At 52.0% G+C, this 18,466-nt stretch overlaps 1 protein-coding gene across 11 annotated transcripts in view; it reads right to left on the bottom strand.

The window, feature by feature from the left end:
• Positions 1 to 18,466, bottom strand: part of Mical2 (microtubule associated monooxygenase, calponin and LIM domain containing 2) — a 236,690-nt gene that overhangs the window by 102,918 nt on the left and 115,306 nt on the right. For 8 of the 11 annotated variants that reach the window (XM_045144944.1, XM_045144945.1, XM_045144946.1 and 5 more), the window contains exons 9-18: positions 18,179 to 18,436; positions 16,523 to 16,638; positions 15,641 to 15,767; positions 14,842 to 14,932; positions 13,553 to 13,700; positions 11,179 to 11,378; positions 10,576 to 10,682; positions 5,471 to 5,539; positions 1,683 to 1,832; positions 253 to 360 (exon numbers count right to left, since the gene is read on the bottom strand). In XM_045144944.1, coding sequence (XP_045000879.1) covers positions 253 to 360; positions 1,683 to 1,832; positions 5,471 to 5,539; positions 10,576 to 10,682; positions 11,179 to 11,378; positions 13,553 to 13,700; positions 14,842 to 14,932; positions 15,641 to 15,767; positions 16,523 to 16,638; positions 18,179 to 18,436 — 1,374 coding nt within the window. The remainder of the gene's footprint in view (positions 1 to 252; positions 361 to 1,682; positions 1,833 to 5,470; positions 5,540 to 10,575; positions 10,683 to 11,178; positions 11,379 to 13,552; positions 13,701 to 14,841; positions 14,933 to 15,640; positions 15,768 to 16,522; positions 16,639 to 18,178; positions 18,437 to 18,466) is intronic. The other 3 variants (XM_045144949.1, XM_045144950.1, XM_045144952.1) reach the window with 1 other exon arrangement.

Raw genomic sequence — 18,466 nt, 5'->3', positions numbered from 1 at the left:
ATCACCCTTCAGTGGTTGCTTGGGGAATCCCTGTGGTGTGTCCAACAGGGCCAAGAGCATGCACTAAGAGTGTGGACTACTGACCATTTTTACTCCTCAGGTGGACATCCCAAGCTGTGTCCGCATGCAAGGGGATTTTACATTCAGTTCTATGTGGGGGAGTGCAGGAAACCACCGAGCCCATCCTTTGGCTCAAAGACACCCCCCACCCTCAGGCTTCACCAAAATAGCATCCACTGGAAGGCGTCCTACCTGCCTTTTCAGAGGAGGCAGCTGCTCCAGCTTAGGGCAGCGAGAGGCGCCAGGAGGGAGAGAGGAAGAGCACCGGTCAGGCTCACCTGTCCCTGAGACACGGCGGTCCTGGCGGGGGCCGAGGCAAGTCCATCAGGGAAGCCGCAGGACACAGGAAGAAGAGGCGAGGAGGAGGCACGTGGGGGAGCAGAGAGGAGAGGGAAGAGATGCCGTGTGCAAGAGCAGAGAGGGCTGGCTGGGCTCCTGCAAGCCGGCCCCAGCTGGGGAACCAGAGCCCCGGCTCTCTAACCATGTGGACACCAAGTCCTGCCATCCCGGCTCTGGGACAATGTGTGAATCCCACAGGCCTTGATTTTGGCCCAGCCCCAGGGCCCTGGGCCAGCACTGCCAGCCCACGCCAGGCCAGGGTGGCCAGCCCTGAAGTCCTCCCGGAAACAGAGCGCTTCGTGCCTATTCCAGGAAAGGAATGTCCAGACCTGAAGGAACAGGGCTCTCACCAACACTGGGGACAGCAGGAAGTCAGTCTATGTGAAGAGAATTACAGTTCTCAGGATAATGCCCCTCTTGGAAGGAAATCCCTTCCTGGGGAAGGTTCACTAGTCCAACAGGGTTTGGCTCAGATCTAGATCAAGAAACTGTCCATCATGGTTTCCTCTAAAGCTCACTAGCCAAAGGGGCCCAACACTGTCACGAGACAGGACAGAGTGAGCCACTCTCCAAGCTTGTGTACTGTAACTCCAGCAGCCCAAAGGGAACTCAGTGGAGCCAACTGAGCCACGAGCAGACTGTGCCACAGCATGTACCCTGCCCTGGTCAGACTCAGTAGCTCCACTGGATTGAACGGGGCGGGGGGGGGGGGAGGGAGAGTGCCAGGGGATGGGGAGAGCGCCAGAGAACACTTGGGAGGTCAGTGCGCATCCCTGCTGCTATCCGAGTCAACCTCCTCTGGTCTGGATGAATCACCTCGCCGTGAATTTGAACTTGGGACGGTGCTCGCCCCCACAGCTAGTCTCTCAAAACTCCCTCGGGCTGGATACAAGCCGAGTCAAGGTTTGAAAGCGAAACAAACCAAATTAGGAAACACATTTCTCTCGGGATGGGCATCAACAAACTCTGGCCCACATGCCTAATCTGGCCTGTCTTTGTAAATAAAGTTTTATTGGAACCCTGTCCCGCTCATTTGTTTAGGTACCCTTTACATGGGCTCTCCCCAAAGCAGGGCTCTGTCACTGCGGCAGGATAGCGTGGTCTCTAAAGTAGAAGATCGTTGCTCCTGGCCTTCTGGAAGAGCCCGCTGTTTCCCAAGGAGTTCCGGTCCCCCTGCTGGTGAATCTCAGTCCAGCTCTAGCCCGGGTGTTTCTGCCCACTGCCCAGCAGGCCTTGGCACCAGCAAGCAAGGTGGCTGTGGTGAAGCATCTGATACCACTTACCTGCTTCAGAGCCGAGGGGTTCCGAGTGCTCTCCTCAAACTTGGCCAGCAGCTGGTTGGCCATGGATTTGACTTTGTTCTGATTTCCGCCTTCCTTACTGCCACTGCCCTCTTGATTGGTGCCCAAGCTACGGCTGGAGAAGGTTGACAGCTGCAAAGGACAAAACAGGGCAGTGGAGACTAGATCCGGGAATCCAGGTGCCAGGGAAGGGCCCTGGGGACTCAGGACATGGCACTCTTGTTATGGGCCACCCACTAGAGATGGTGCTCACAAGATGATACGTTTGCCCAAAGGAAGGGTACACCAGGCTTAGGGGCCAGGCAGTAGGGTTTGAATCCTAACTCTTTTGCTAGCAGTCTTGTGACCTCAGCAATTTAATTCCCTGGCATTTCCTCATCTGTAAGATAGGAGGAGTTAATTTTTTATTGCAAAAAAAAAAAAAAAAAAAAAAAAAAAAGAATGTTCATTATAGTATTACCCAAAATGGTTTCCAAAACATATCATGTGGCTGAGAAGGAGTATATGTGTGGGGGTGTCAGTCAGACAGGGCACGGGTTCTAGGCTCCCTTCACCTGTCTCCATTGTTCCCAGCTGCAGCCAGCACGGCTCGGTTTGCTATCTTTAAGCAAATGAAATACTTTTAGATTTGCACAGGGTAGCGTGGCTTTTCTCTGCGCCCCCTCCCCGGCTGCCTTCAGCGCGGCATCAGGACCAATGAGGACGCGGTTATCAAAGCTAGGACGTCCACGTTGGCCCGGCACAGAGTGCTGGGTGCAGGCTCTGTTTAGATTGCATCAGCTTTTCCACTAACGCCCCTTTTGTTCCCGGCGTCAGTCCAGGATCCCACGCCGCAGTCAGTCGTCAGGCCTCGTTCGTCTCCTCTAATCTCCGACCACTCCTCTGTCTTTCCTGGCCCGGATACTTTCAAAGTACACTGGGAAACTCTTTTAGAACAAGATCCTCAAGCTGGGCTAATCTGATGCTTTCTCACGATTCTTCTGGAACTAAGAATTCTGGGAAGGATGCCACAGGGGTGAAGTGTCCTTCTCACCCACCCTGTCCGGAGACATGATGGTGACAAGTTTTGTAATTGGCTGTGGGCCGTGATGACTTGGTCAGGATGGTTTATAACATGGAGTTCATGGAGTTGCTCATGTGCTGAGACAAACTTGAAAATTACTAGCATTTTTCTTAAGACTGCCTTCTCGCCCCGGACAGGGTCTCCTCCCACACGCCTCGGAGCATAAGCAGGGGCGCAGGTAGCGGCAGCTCAAGGTGACGAGGATGTGTCCTTCCATTCAGAAGAGACACAGGACGAGGTGAGCTAGAGTGCACTGCTCTTAAATAAGCCCCCAGAGAGCACTGGCACCCCAGGAAAGGGTGTGTGCAGAGCACCGTGAGGCGCTCGACAGACACACAGCGGAGAGCTGCTCCGGCTGCAAAGCAAAGTGTGACAGTGACTCGGGCTTTGGGTGGAGGAGGAGGAGGGCCGCTCCCCAGGCGACCACTGTTTGCACAAGACCAAAGCCAGTCCCACAGGGGACCACACAGGCCGGTGCTCAGACACTAACGGGCACATGAGTAATCTGTGATTCATCTGCAAAACCACACATGTTTAGCAGGTCAGGGCCCTGCAGCCTGCACTTCTTTGCTTTTCCTTTTTTTTTTTTCTTTTCTCTCTCTTTTTTTTAAATGATCTTTTCTTTTATTTATGAGAGAGAATTGGCACACCAGGGCCTCTAACCACTGCGGTCGGACTCCTGCCACACACCAGCTTGTGTGCATGTGCCATCTTATGTGTGTGGCTTACGTGGGTTCTGGGGAGCAGAACCTGCTGGGTCCTTAGGCTTTGCAGGCAAGCGCCTGAACTGCTAAGCCATCTCCCCAGCCCCTCCTGGCTCTGTCGGTGAGACAGAGTCTCATACAGCTGGCCTTGAGCTCCCTCACTGTGTAGCCTAGGCTGGCCTTGAATTTCTGATCCTTCTGCTTCTGCCACCTGAGTGCTGGGATGTCAGATGGACGGTTATGCTGGCTAGCCACCTACTTTCTTTTCCTTTCTTTTTTCTGAGATGGGGTCTCAGGGAGCCCAGGCTGGCCTCCAACTCTGTACATGGCAAGGAAGGCATTGAGTTTCTGGCCTTCCCGCCTCTACCTTCGAAGGGCTGGGACTATGGGCTGCACACTGCTGTGTCTGGTTTATGCAGTGCTGAGGGCTGAACCCAGGGCTTGGTGCACACGAGACAAGTATTCTCCCAACCAAGGCACAACCTTGGCACCCAGAGTCTGCATTTCTAACAAGCTCTGGGTAATACTGATGCTGCTGGCTTTTGGACCACACTGGGTAGGCAAGAGCTTAGAATTATCATCATGCTAAAGCTGACTTTAAGCATGACAGCTGTTCCAGAAAAGAAGCCAGGGGCACCGCAGAGGAGAAGATGCAAATCAGATTCTTGTACGCCAGGTCGTGGGTTTCTACCAGCAACACACATCACTCAGTGGTGAAAAGCCAGACAAGACACCCCCAGGGGACAATGTGAACCCGAGGGAGGCTTGCAAGGGCAAGGAAAGCAGAACTTCGATGGGATTCCCAAAGATGCTCTGGAAACACTTCAGATGGGGCGGTTTGCACTCTGCGGGCAGAATGAGCGTGTTTACATTGTGAGATGTGAATTGAAGCCCAGGCTTCTTTGATCAGAAAACGGAATGAGTCTTGGGCAGCTGAACTCCCTGAGGACAGGTTCCTGGTTCTACTGATGACGTAGTTTACTGCTAGGAGAGGGAGCGAGTCACAGATATGAACAACAAAGTCCTAAAGAAACACAGCAATTCAGCCTCTTCCACCACATCAAGAGGTCTAAGCCCTGTGAATCAAGTATCAGTGTTGTACACAAACTACCCCATATGGTTCTGAGCCAGCTCTGACGTCAGCCAGCAGACTGCAGAGCACACGCTGGCACCCACCCCGCATATGTACCCTTCAGTTTGTGGAATCAGAATGGATTTTCCACAACCGTTTTGGTACATGTGGCGTGTGTATGCATGGTGTATGCGTGTGTGTGCTCATGGCTTCAGCGGCCAGAGGAGGACACTGGGTGTCCTTCAAACTCGCTCTCCTACCTACTTTCCCTGAGACAAGAGTCGCTCACTGAGGCTGGAGGTCGCCTTAAGCCCCAGAGATCCTGTCTTCCCCACCCAGCTCAGTGTGGGGGTAACAGGCATGTGCGGCCATGCCCGGACTTTTCCAAGCGGGTGCTGGATCAAGACGGGCCCTCGTGCTTGTGCAGCAAGTGCGCTCACTTAGTGAGCCATCTCCCCCGTGTCTCCCTCCTTTCTGCTGAGCAACGTTTCAAGAGCAGGTGAAGTTTTCTCTTTGGACAAAGTTGCCTGCAATTTCCTCCTTTCACCAGAAGGTGGCACTCGTAGGCACCAGATATCTGCCTTACTGCCTGTTGATGTCTCTTCCCTACTTATCACTCGATGGACTGTATTATACAGGTTATCTTATTAATCTAAAAATCCTGCAGAGTCTCAGACATTTCCAAGGTATTATCACATTAGACAGACGTGGTCCACACCCTGGGGGGTCATGTCTCTCTAAGTGACAAAGCTAGGATGCAGCCACGTAAGGCTCAACCCTTTGTTTTCCTATAAAGCCAAGCCTGGAACCCAGTAATCTTGTAGAAAAAGGAAAAAGAAGAAAGGCCAAGGCAGCCGCCACAGTAGGATGCTGGAGCTTTGGTGTCAGCTAACAGGCCTCTGTTACAGAAACTGACCCTGGGCACTCGTACCTCTTCCAAGTTGCTATGGCCTCTCCGCCTCCGTTTGTTCATGTCTTTCTCTTCGGTCTGGGCATCGACCTGTAATGGCCAAGAAAACATGGTGAGCGCTGGGGAGATGGCTTGGTGGTAAAGGAACTTGCTTGCAAAACCGTTCGGCCCAAGTTCGATTCCCCAACACCCATGAAAAGCCAGATGCACAAAGTGGCACGTGCATCTGGAGTTCATTTGTAGTGAAAGGAGGCCTTGGCATGGCCATACTCCCTCTCTCGGTCTTTTTCTTTCAAATAAATAAATAAAAAAATTTTAATTCAAAACATATTTTACTTATTTATTTGTGAGGACAGAGACAGACAGGGAGAAGAAGAGAGAATGGGCATGAATTTCAGCTGCATGCACTACTTTGGGCATCTGTCTCCATGTGGGTACTGGAGGAATTGAACCTGGATCATTAAGCTTTTCTGGCAAGTGCCTTAACTATTGTGCCATCTCTCTAGCACCCCAAATATATATATTTTTAAAGCATGAGCTGTCAATGTTCTTGAGCCCACAAGGTGACCCCCTGAACCAGAAGCACACAGAAATGGATGTCTGTGTGCTTCCAGCTAATGTAGGAATGATCATTTATTCCCTTTATTTACATTTATTATGACAAATGCTGTCATCAGGCTAGGCTCAGGCACAGTGAAGGGAGCCCTATTCTACCCAGGGAGCCAGGGGGTCGCCAGGAAGAGCTGTGGACTACATCCCAGAGGCACATGATGGGACATCCCAAAGCAAACAGAATCCCTACAACTCAGGCGGGACACGGGCTATCTCCACCGCCACGTGACCTTGGGCTCGGAGGGGGCTTAACACTGTAGCCAAGGTCAAAACCAGGTCTGCGGATGACCTTGGTGTGCTGGGACCTCTCTGCAACTTGCGAGAGATGACACAGAATCGTTTTGCTGGGACTGTTCTCGTGACTCCAGTGAGGTCACAAGTTAAGCCTGCAATGCAGCCACCATGACAAGATGCAATTGCTTTCAAATAAGCATTAGATATAGCCCGAGGACTAGAGTGACCACACACCCAGTTTACCCAGGACAGCTCTGTGTTACTGACGCCCCCTTTCACTATATTAATTGTGTCTCCTTTTACTCTCAAAACGACCCCAATTTGCACAAAACATTACCCAGCTGCCCTTCAGGCCCCTCGCAATCTACTCTGCTGCCTGAGCCTGAACATTTACATCTGGAAAGTTCCACTCTACCCAAACCCTAACATCACTCTTGCAAGGGCTTCTGAAGGACACACCACTGTCAGGGGATGAGGAGGGGCGAACAGGCTGAGCTGTTACCCTGGGCTGCCGTGGGGTGGCGGCTGAGTTCAGCCCCTCCTCTCTGTCCTTGGCACCACCACAGGCCCATTTCCCAGAGTGATTCCTCTTAGCTACTAGCCTCCAGTCTCTGGGGCCTTCTCCCAAAGGCTAGCCTCCTCAGCAGCCTGGATTCAGGTGCCACAGAGCATGTGTCCCTTCTGTGTGTGTGTGGGGGGGGGTCTTCTATACTCCGAGACTCTCTATGTCAGACCGGCCTTCCTAACACCGTGGATGCACTGGCAGGGCTGGAGGCCACCAGCTTCCTGCACACCCAGGCTTCCAGCTCACCCAGGCCCACCTGTCCTAGTTCTGTCTGGCTCCAGGGGCTCCTGTAAGGCATGTCTGCTTTCAGGTAGACCACAGTGCACCACTTGCCTCTGGCAAACATTCTCACCACCCCCTGCCCCCAACATGCTTACCAGAATAATTGTTTTTTTTTAAATATCAGCCACAATGTATTTACTAATATTTGTTCAAAAATTTGACCCAGGAGCCACAGAATCACAGATCAAAGGGCCCTGCCTCCCTTCCACAGCTCCGGCAGCATCTCATAAATCAGTTTTGTGAATGGAAATAATTTCAGCCCCAACGCTTGGGCAGACACCAAGAGAAACAGACGACTTATTTTCAACAATGCTGGGTCTCAGAGGCACAGGGAGGCCTGGGTTCCCAGCTCCAATCACTGTGAATGCCACTCTGGCCCCGAGACTGAGGCTGTGGGAGAACAGAATGTCCCGTAAGAAGGACACTTTGTGCATGACCTCAGGGTTCTCGTTTTGCTGTTGTTTGTTTCCACCTTCAGTGAGGACTTTGCTTTTCTCACAAAGAGCAATGTATCTTACCCTGTCTTGTACACTTGGCAGCCTGGGGTGGGACTGTCCAGACACATAGAGCCTATGCGACCCCCTGGGCTCACACAGGATGCTCTATGGGCAGTGAGTCTAGAGAGCATGTCTAAGAAGAGCCCAGAACCTCCAGGGAGAGTTAAGGAAATACGAAGGGACAACATCGGCTGCTTGGATCCCTCCTTCCTGGCCTGGGACAGTGAGATGTCACCTACATGGAAAGGCTAGCCATGCACGTGTCCAGATGAGGTTTACTTTCTGTTCTAGATTTATCATTGGAACATCGGCTACGCAGACGTGTAGGCTAAAGCAAAATAGGGTTAAGAAAATTTAAATGTAGAGATTTGTGCAGTTACCCCTCCTCATTTACACATATACTTCGGAAGGTGAAGCTGACGGGGCCTCATCCCTCTTAACCTTATTATGCTCTGCAGAGAACTGGAAGTACAAGGAGGAAGCCAATATTTATCATGCCTGGTCAGAGAGGATGTGAGAATAAATAAATGACTTACTTCTTTCCTATTAATGTTTCAAGCTCGTTCCCCCTAAGAATACTTTCTTATCATGATTTCCCAAGGATTCAAAAGAGCTGATATGCCAAAAGGCATTTATTAAAATAATTGGTTTCCCTGCTTAAAAAAAAAAATCCAAGGGATTTATCTGCCAATCTGATTATTTATTTGACTAGAAGATAACCACTTTCCCATACATCCTGGGTGTGGTGGGTTGAATAGATGGCCCCCAATATATTCAGTTGTTTATTTGTTTGTAGTTTGTATCTGCAGCCACCGGGCTGGAGGCAATGTCACTGTTGGATCTTTAGGTGCAGTGGTGGGTTTCAGATTTCAATCTAAAGATATGCAAAGTGTGCCTAGCAGGAGTTCCTGAAGTGTGCTGTGCAGTGTGGCTTTTGACTTTTAGGCTTGTGTTTCTCTCTCTCTGCTTGGGCCTGTGAAGGCAGGCCAGCTTCTTCTGCCATTATGGAACTTCCCCTGGATCTGTTAGCTTCAATAAATATCCCTTCCTCCATAACTGTGCCTGGTCTAGTTCATCTCAGCAAACCTGAAGCTGTCCGCTACACTGGGGTATTTTGACTTAAAGCAAACAGCCTTTATATTGAGTTCTCTAGTATAGTGTAACCCTGGAGAAATTTAGATCTAGTTCATAGGAAAAGAGAGAGGCTATTCCAGGGTAGGGCCCGGTTGGGATGGGTGACATCTTTGATGTTTATAAAGAGGGACAGTGAAGCTCCTTTGTCAAGGAGTCACAGGCTAATCACTTCCTGGCTGTGTAACCTTAGGAAAATCATTTTGCTACCTTTGCAGTTTCCCAACCTATAAGAAAGAATCTATAGTGACATAAGGGTTGATGAACTCACAGAGTGGGAAATCCCTTCTGAAACTATAAACTTCTATATGAATGTTAACTCTTTAGTGGGATTATTAGTACAGAATTATAAACATCTGAATTCTAGTACTGGCTTGATACTACTTGCATCACTTATTAAAATTTAATCTCTCTAAGCCCCTCACCTATACAACTGTGAAGAGACTATGTTCTTCCCTCAAGGATAATACAAGAAGGGCTGGAGAGATGGCTCAGTGGTTAAGGCACTTGCCTGCAAAGCCTAACAACCCCAGTTCAATTCCCCAGTACCCATATAAAGCCAGATGCACAGGGTGGTACAGGCATCTGGAGCTCATTTTCAGTGGCAGGAGGTCCTGGTTCATCTATTCTCTCTCTCTCTGTCTCTCTAGTGAATGAATAAGTAAATGAAATATTTAATTAAAAAAGATAATGAGGGGCTAGAGAGATGGCTTAGCAGTTAGGCACTTGCCTATGAAGTCCAAGGACCCTGGTTCGAGGCTCCATTCCCCAGGACCCACGTTAGCCAGATGCACAAGGGGGCGCACGCGTCTGGAGTTCGTTTGCAGTGGCTGGAGGCCCTGGCGCGCCCATTCTCTCTCTCTATCTGCCTTGCTCTCTCTGTCTGTCACTCTCAAATAAATAAGTAAAAATAAACAAATAAAAAGTGAAGTGAAAGCTTAAAAATGAGACCGGAAGAAAGTGATCTGTCACTGCGAAGTGCTGTGTCCAGCCCAGTTGCTCGACAGAACCAAGTGTTCATCCAAATAGCTCCATTCGTCTCGTCAGAGAAGGACCCTGATGTGGGGGGAGCGCAGCGGTCACCGGTGGAGCCCCTGCATGTGCTGGACCTGCCGCCTGCACCGCTTACTAGATCGTGTGTTGTCACGGCCCCCACGTGGCAGACACTGGGCAGGCTAACTGTGCACTGGGCTACCTGGCTTCACACTGTTTTTCCAATCAGTAGATCGGCTCCTGAAAGACCCGGAAACCAGACTGGCGCCATGACAGGCTTCAGTAAGGTGCGGCCCCAGCTCGGCCTAAGTTTCAAATTCCCGCTTCCGCCGAGGACCTGAGTCAGCCCCTAGACATGTCCAGGCATACCCGAGACTTGTCCCTTCTGCCTCTCTGCCCCAGCCAATCAAAAGAAGACAAGTACAGTTACTGTGTAAACCAACCAATCAGGTAACCGCCCCTACTTCTTTGTTCAAATCCCTATAAAAACCCCGCCCTCCCGCCGCTCGGGGCTCTTGCACGGATCCGCTGCACTGGTGAAGTCAAGAGTCTGAGATTAAGCCGAAATAAAGCTCTTTGCCTTTGCATGTGTGGTTGGTTCTCCTTGGTGGTCACTGGGGACGCCGAGAACTGGGCATAGCACTCTGAATCCCTGGAAGGAGCCACATAGCCAGGAGCCTGGCTGGTGGGCTGCCAACTTCCCAGGGGTGGCTGCTTTGGAGCTGCATAGACAGATGATGGGCAAGCAGTTCTCCTTCCCTCGCCCCTTCTTTGTGCCATGGAAAAGCAAGCAAGCCCGGCCCAGAACTTACTCGAGGAGTCCTCTTCCTCGGAAACGTGAGATTGAGATAGCTATTGGAGAGGGATGATTTGGCCAAGTTGAGGTCGTCAACTTCTCCATGGTTTTTGCCCCAGGAATCTGTTAGGAGATAAACGCACCATCGGGATGTGAACCCTGGGCCCAGAGGGTGGAGTTGTAACCTGTGTGTTTGTGAGGGGTGGTCATCATGATAGCAGGGTCCTTCTAGAATCATCCCTCTGTCTTGGATTACAACTTCAAACGGGAGCTGGGCATGGTGGTGCATGCCTTTAATCCCAGCACTCGGGAGGCACAGGCAGGTGGATTGCTGTGTGTTCAAGGCCACCCTGACACTACTACATTAGTGAATTCCAGATTAGCCTGGGCTATAGTGAAACAATACCCTGAAAAAACAAACAAACAAAAAAAATCTTTAAATGGGTGATGGGTATGGGGAGGCTGCTGTATCTCTACAGGGGCTATCACCCCAGTTTGGCCTCCAGGTCGAAGGGAAGGGGCCAGGCAGCTCAGAGCCGATGGCATGACCGTAAAGACCAGCCAGGATCAGGAGGACGGAGACAGCATGGGGCTGGGCAAGACTCATTCAGGCACTTACCCACAGGCCTCAGCGGGGTGCCCCGGAAGAGCTCATAGAACTTGGACAGGTACATGACCATGCTGAGCTTGTCGGGCTCCTGGGCTGACGCCATCTCTTTGCCGGTGGTCACGGGTGGGATCCCGAACTCACGCTCGGCCACGTCAAACGCCAGCTGATTATTCTGTACACTGTCGTCTTCGTTCAGCGAGTCAAAGTTGCTGGAGGATCAGTACCAGGGCAGGTTCAGGGCCCACGGTGGGCTGATGCTCCGCCAGCCCTGCCCAGACCCACTTCCAGGAACCTCAGTCTCAGGAACGTGCCTCGCTCAGAAAGGGACTAAGCAAGGGCCCCATCACACCACCAGTCCTGGGCTGAAGCCATCAGAAAATGATAAAAACCTCTTTGGGAAACAGAGGAGCTACTTTAAATACCTCCCTGATTATTTTAAATTTCATTTATTATTTGCAAGAAAGGTGTGGGGGGAGAGAGAATATAGGTGCTCCATGGCCTCCAGCCACTGCAAATGAACTCCATATACCTGTTCCACCTTGTGCATCTGGCTTACATGGGTCCTGGGGAACCAAACCTCAGTTCTTAGGCTTTGCAGACAAGCGCCTTAACCATGAAACCATCTCCCCAGCCCTGTCATTTCTTTTTAATAACAATAGTATTGCAGTCAGGTTCGCATTGCTGGTAGAAATCACCCAACCAAGAGCAGCTTGTGGGAAAAAGGTTTATTTTGGCTTACAGGCTCAAGGGGGAAGCTCCGTGATGGCAGGGGAAAACGATGGCATGAGTAAAGGGTGGACATCATCCTTTGGCCAACATCAGGTGGACAATAGCAGCAGGAGAGTGTGCCACCCACTGGCAAAGGTAATTGGAACTCCAGAGACTTGTTGCTGGTTAGAATTATCAGACTTGGAGATCTGTCACTGGCTAGCGTTGTTGGGCTTGGAGCTAAAGTTTGATGTTTGCCCTGTTTGAATTTTGTATTGGTTGAATATTTCTTTGCTATGCCCAATGCCATCTTTTTCAGTATGTTTATTCTGTGCCATTTTTTTGGGGGGGATTTTTTTGCTATTATGGCTCAGTTGAAAGACCTTGGATTATGGGGATGTATGAACATCATTGGAATTGGTAAAAACTATGGGCACTTTTAAAGTTGGATGAATATATTGCATTTTGTATCATGTATGGTTGTCAGTTTATGGGGGCCAGGGCAGAATGTGGTGGTTTGATTCAGGTGACCCCCATAAACTCAGGTGTTCTGGATTCCAGATGGCAATTGGAAATTAACGCCTCCTGGAGGTGGTGTCCTGTTGGGGGCAGGCTTATGGGTATAGCTGGTGTCCCCTTGCCAGTGTTTGGCACACTCTCCTATTGCTATTGTCCACTTTATGTTGGCCAGGGGGTGATGTCCACCCTCTGCTCATGCCGTCATTTTGCCCTGCCATCGTGGAGCTTCCCCTCGAGCCTGTAAGCCAAAATAATCCTCTTTTTCCCACAAGCTGCTCTTAGTTGGGGGATTTCTACCAGCAATGCGGACCTGACTGCAACAAACAGTAACATGGGATTCTCACAAATCAAACAACATTTACTATGTCCCATCCTCCTCTCACGGTGGCCTTACTTTATGTAAGTACCAACTGGTGACTTCAGTAGGTTTGCATTAGCTCTTGTTTTTAAATTAGTGTGCGCCTATGTGCGATGCGTATGTTGTACACGCATTTGGGCAGATGTGCACACCCCGTGCGCACACACAAGGAGGCCAGAAGAGGGTGTCAGCTGTCCTCCCTAGCTCTTCTGTCTCATCTCCTTGAGGCAGGGGCTCTCACTGAACCTGGAGCTCACCATTTTTCGGTTAGACTGGCTGGCCAGGGAGCCCCAGTGATCCTCCTGTCTCTGCCCCCCTTGGCACTGGGATTAAAGACACGTGTGACCCTGCTTGGCTTTTTATGTAGGTTACGGGGCTTGAACTCAGGTCCCCACGCTGGTGCGGCAAGAGCTCTTAGCCACTGAGCGGTCTCCCCAGCCCCTCCGCCAGCTTTTTCTCAAGGATCTGCATGAGGGTAGTGCAGCTGCACGTGTCAGTGTGCTTCATGTTAAGGTCATCCCAAAGTGACTCCATGACGCCACCTCAGCTTCCCGTGGACCCTGACTTTATTCTCAACATATAAGTGAAGGCCCAGGAGCACAGGGAAACAAAATGGCCTGTGCTTACGGTTACCATTGTGTGTTGAGAATACGACTCAAACTCAGTGCTAAGGAAAAAAGGCAACTTTAAGAAAAGCACAAGTGGATATGCAGGGAGAACTACTGAGTCTGTAAGAGTCTGAATCCAGCAGAGGGGCCTTGGCACACCTTGCTCCCAGAGTCCCAGCCCCCCACTCACATCAGCTCTGGCCGGAAGCGGTGGATGATAGCACACAGGGCCAGGCCACTGCGCCAGGACGTAGTCAGGTCCGTGACGTTGACGTGCTGGTAACCCTCGGTCTGCTGCTGGCACCAGGTTAAGAGCTTGTTGGGCCGGATGTCTGACTCTGGGGAGGGAGCATCGGGCAGTGAGGCTCTGCGGGAATCTCAGGCAGGACCCAGTGCCACCAAGACTGGGCACCAGGGGGATCAAGGTGGGGGGGGGAGCATGAACCCTTGAGGGCTGCCGCAAGGAGACTGGGTCACCAGAACTGCTAGAGAGCACGATGCTGAGTCAGGAAGTTTGTGATCCAACACTATGGTTATGGTTAGGACCAGGGTGAGGGGCTAGGAACACAGATCCTGCATGTAGTGGGCAACACAGTGACAAGGGACTTCAGTGGGGAGGAGGCACTCGTGAACCAGTCTGTCCCCAGCTGGCCCAGGGAGAGGAACTCTAAAGAAAGTGTGTGCAGATTTTTTTTTTTTCTGAGGTAGGGTCTCACTTTAGCTCAGGCTGACCTGAAATTCACTATGTCGTGTCAGGGTGGCCTCAAACTCACGGTGATCCTCCTACCTCTGCCTCCCGAGTGCTGGGATTAAAGGCGTGCGCCACCACGCCAGGCTGGAGATGTGCATGTTTTGAGCTGGCTTTTGCATTTAGGAATTCACTGGACAAAAGTCATTCCAGGAAAACAGGAAAGTGTGGCCGCAAAGAATGTGGAAAGCCTGCCTCATATGTGTAACAGGAAAAGAGTTTACTACGTAAACAGTGCATGACGGCAGCGGGAAGCTGCTTTGTGCAGGGAGGAGGGAGGAGGGCTGGACAGCCAAAGGTGGCCAGCACGTCTCCCCGTAGGTGAGAGACCCGAGCTAAGCTCAATGCTGGGCCAGTTACTCATGGATTCGTGCCTTCCCCTGCCACTGAGCACTGGTTCCAGGCTCAGAGCTGTGTCAGGTCCCAGAAGACCAAAAGGAGGAGGAAGCCGTGGAGCTCACTGTCCAGGTATGGAGACCAGCCTCTCAGACCAGGACAAAAGGGAAACAGAGAGCAGCCCCCGGCAACCGTGCAGTTCCCTCTCCTGTGCTGCATCCGGCCTGTGGCAGCGGCAGTGACTCTGATCTTGCGTTGCTCTGGGTCTGATAGATGGGGGAAGTTTTCGGACAAGGCGGACTAGCATCTGCCCCATGGCTGGCTGTAGGGTCTATGTCACCATACCAGCTGCCTCCCCACGGGGCCTGTCCCAGGATCTCGGAAGGGCCACTCACCCCGCCGGGAAAGGCTCACAGATCTCCTCACTGAGTTCCATCTCTCCAGAGGGAAGCGGTCCAGCTCCTTGGTGATGTACAAGTGTCTCACCTACGAGTGAGAAAGAACACCTCCTTGCCCACCACGCTCTCCGGAGGACCCAGGGCCGCTCGTGTGTGTCTCCCGGCTCGCTGCTGGTCAGCGCTTCTTTCTGTTGCTGATGTTGCCAAGGAACCAGGCAAACCAGCCGCAGACAAGAGGCCGCAACTGCCCGCCCAGATGCAAAGGACTGATGGTAAATATTTAATGGGCTAATTAAAAACCCCATGCCAAAGCCGGGCGTGGTGGCACACGCCTTTAATCCCAGCACTTGGGAGGCAGAGGTAGGAGGATTTGCTGTGAGTTCAAGGCCACCCTGAGACTAGAGTGATTTCCAGGTCAGCCTGAGCTACAGTGAAACCCTACCTCGAAAAAACAAAAACAAAGAAAGAAACAAAATCCTATGCCGTTCTGTTCTGGTAACTAAAGAGGAGATCGATGTAAGTAGACATTTCGACAGAAGTATAATCAGTGCTGCATATGCAGTGACAAATCAATCAATGCAAGTGGGTGTGCACATACACAGGCCCCATATGTATTCCAGTGCCCTCCTGGGGGCTAGAAAGAATGCTGACTGTCTCCCAGGGAGAAGAACTGGTACTGCTTTTGGGCCAACAAGGATTTCTGGCCTCAGTCCCAGGAATGGGTGAAGATCTTACGAGACTGTTTCCTTCCCTCCACTGTCTGGGGGGGCTCAGACAGGCCTGGAAATGGGCTCACCTGGTGGGGCCTGACGCAGTGAGAGTTGAGGTTTGGGTAACGTGTCCCTGGGTCCAACGTGTACTGCTCAAAGTTCTTGTGGATGTTCTCCGGGGTCGTCTGAGGTAACAGCCGGTAAAGACTCTCTCTGGAGGGAGGCGGAGCCCAGAGGTCAGGACGGCTCTCACCCTCTCAGGCCCTTGGCCCCCACCCTCCCATCCTTCCTGGTCTCCCTGGATTCAGGCTTCTGGGTGTGTTGGAACAGCGCCCCTCTGAAACGCCTGGCACACATAATCCTGAGAGCTAGCTGCAGAGCGAGGGAAGGATCAGAGCGGGGAGCAGAAAGGGCATCGGGATGGTGGGACTTGGCATCTGTTCTTGGGGCAGGAGGCAGGGACACAGGTCTGACTGCACAGCATTCTGGGGATAAGCTAAAACCACAAACAACCACGCGGCCTCCTGTGGCCTGTCCCCCAAGCCACAGGCGTCCACACCCAGGGCCATCAGAAGCCTGTCTCCCCCATCAGCCTCCTGGGCTGTCATTTGTCATGGCCACGTGGCCAGCAGCAGTGGTCTGGGAGGAAGCGCAGGCTCTCAGCTGGTGGTGGAGGCCAGGCAAGTCACAGAACCCTGCTCAGGGGACACTGAGCAGTGTGACGACTCCTTAAGTAAACGCCTCTGGGCCTTGGGTGGATGAGTAATGTTGGGGATTCCTAACTTGGGACTAGGCCACATGAAAAATGACCTTGGGCATCCAGCACCTAAGCCCCTGGGCTCCAGAGAAAGTCAGCGAATGCAGAGTGTCCAGGGCCCGCGTGGGACGGCATAGCTAGCCTTGCCCCAGCTCCTATTCAGCCTTTCAGCCAGCCCCCACTAGCTAGGAACTCTGCTTTCAAAGCTCACCTTTCGGCCAGCAGCTCCAGGGGCGGGGTGCCCTGGTCCCAGCTCTTCACCATCCACGCTGTGTCAAAGGCTGCCAGGAAGCCACGGGCACAGCCTGTGCCCATGGGCCAAAATGGCTATGAAAGAACACATGCAGAATCCTCATTGATTGTAGTGCCCCCCTGCCCACTCTACCCAACCCTGTCTGATGGCCAGTTCTAAGCGACGCCATGGCAGGACTGGGAGGGGGTGAGGCTGGAACCTTTTTGCCCACAGCTCACCATAATCATGGCAGGGGTAGCTCAAACACAAAGGGTGCTGTGGCCATGTGCAGCCGATCTGCTTCATGGCTCTGGGAGAACAAGAAGTGGATGAGGAAATGCCTCAAGAGCTGCCTTTATGCCATGAGAAAGCAGGGACAGGATTCTGGCTCCACCCGTTCAGGAGGTAGACAAAGGCTCAGTGGCTGGCAGAGAGGCAGGGTGGGCGCCCAGCACTCAGCCAGGGAGCCAAGGTCCAGGGCGATGGTAAGCAAGGACCAGTCATGCCAAGCGGAGGGCGACTAGCTTTCTCCATGGGGCACCCAGCGCTGGGCTTTGGAATTTGGCTCTCAGCATTGGATAAATGCATACACAACTGGTCAATGCTCACATTAAGATCAAATGCTGGGCTGGAGAGACAGCTTAGTGGTCAAGGTGCATGCCTGCGGAGCCTAAGGACCCAGGTTCGATTCTCCAGCTCCCACTTAAGCCAGATGCACACAGTGGTGCATGTGTCTGGAGTTCTTGTGCAGTGGCTAGAGGCCCTAGTGCACCCATTCTCTCCCTCCCTCTCCCTCTCTCTCTCTGTCTCTCAAATAAATAAATAAAAATAAATCTAAAAAAAAAAACATCAAATGCTATCCCTTCTGAACATGGGCATTTATCTAAGGATCCTTGTGCTTCCAGGTTGGTGAGGGGAGGCCATGGCTACAACATTGACATTATTAACCCTCTCCCATCTCCCCTCCTAGATCGACCCTGGAAAATCTTGATACTGAAAGGCTATGTGCAAAAAGTCTCAGGCCAGGCTGGAGAGATGGCTTAGTGGTTAGTTAAGGTGCTTGCCTGCAAAGCCTAAGGATTCATGTTTGACTCTCTGGCTTCCATGCAAGGCAGACATCCCAGGTGATACAAAGCGCACAAGGTGACATGTGCACAGGGTAGTACACGCATCTGGAGCTCGACTGCAGTGGTTGGAGGCCCTGGCATGCCAATTCTCTCTCTGCCATGCACGTGTGTGCACATAAAAAAAAATAATAATAAATAAAAGGCCAGTCTGTTGGGTTTGCCTTAAATAAATAAGTAATAAATAAATAAAGGTCCCAGGCCATCCCAGGGTCTGTGTCTGCATGTTTTGAAAAGGATGGCCTGGGCTCCAGAAAAGGGCCAACTGGTTTTGTGTTTCAATGAGGCAGTGGTCTGGCAGAAGCTGGAGATGGGAGAGAAAGCTCCTATCTACAGGCAGGCCAACAGGCACCTCAGAATTCAGTGAAAGGGCAGGCTCCGGGGCCAGGGCAGCCTTGGCAGAAATCGGCCCACTGGCTGAGTGCCTGCCCTTCCGGGCAGATTGGGCAGCGGGGGCTACCGGCCAAAGCACAGATGCCCTGAGAACCTGGGGAAGGCACGCAGGCGGTACCTCAAGCAGGCTGTCACCCACAAGGGCCACCAGCAGCTGGTGGGCCTGGCGCTCGCGCACCAGGGCCGCATTCTCGGAGGCATACATGGACGTGAAATCGAACATGGCGACGTCGGGCTGCCCGTAGTGGTTCATGGCGAAGTCCAAGGACGGCAGCTGGTAGTGGGTGGCAAAGTCGGCGGCTTCGCGGGCGTAGGACAGCAGGTTGTCCTGGTTCACGTTCTCGGCGCACAGCAGCATCTCTGTGTCGACGTAGTCCTGGGAAGATGAAAGCACACGCGGTGACCC

The sequence above is a fragment of the Jaculus jaculus genome, chromosome 3 (genome assembly GCF_020740685.1).
Source record: "Jaculus jaculus isolate mJacJac1 chromosome 3, mJacJac1.mat.Y.cur, whole genome shotgun sequence".
Taxonomy (NCBI): domain Eukaryota; kingdom Metazoa; phylum Chordata; class Mammalia; order Rodentia; family Dipodidae; genus Jaculus; species Jaculus jaculus.
The sequence above is the reverse complement of the archived record's forward strand: the minus strand, read 5'-3'. Positions and strand labels throughout refer to the sequence as shown.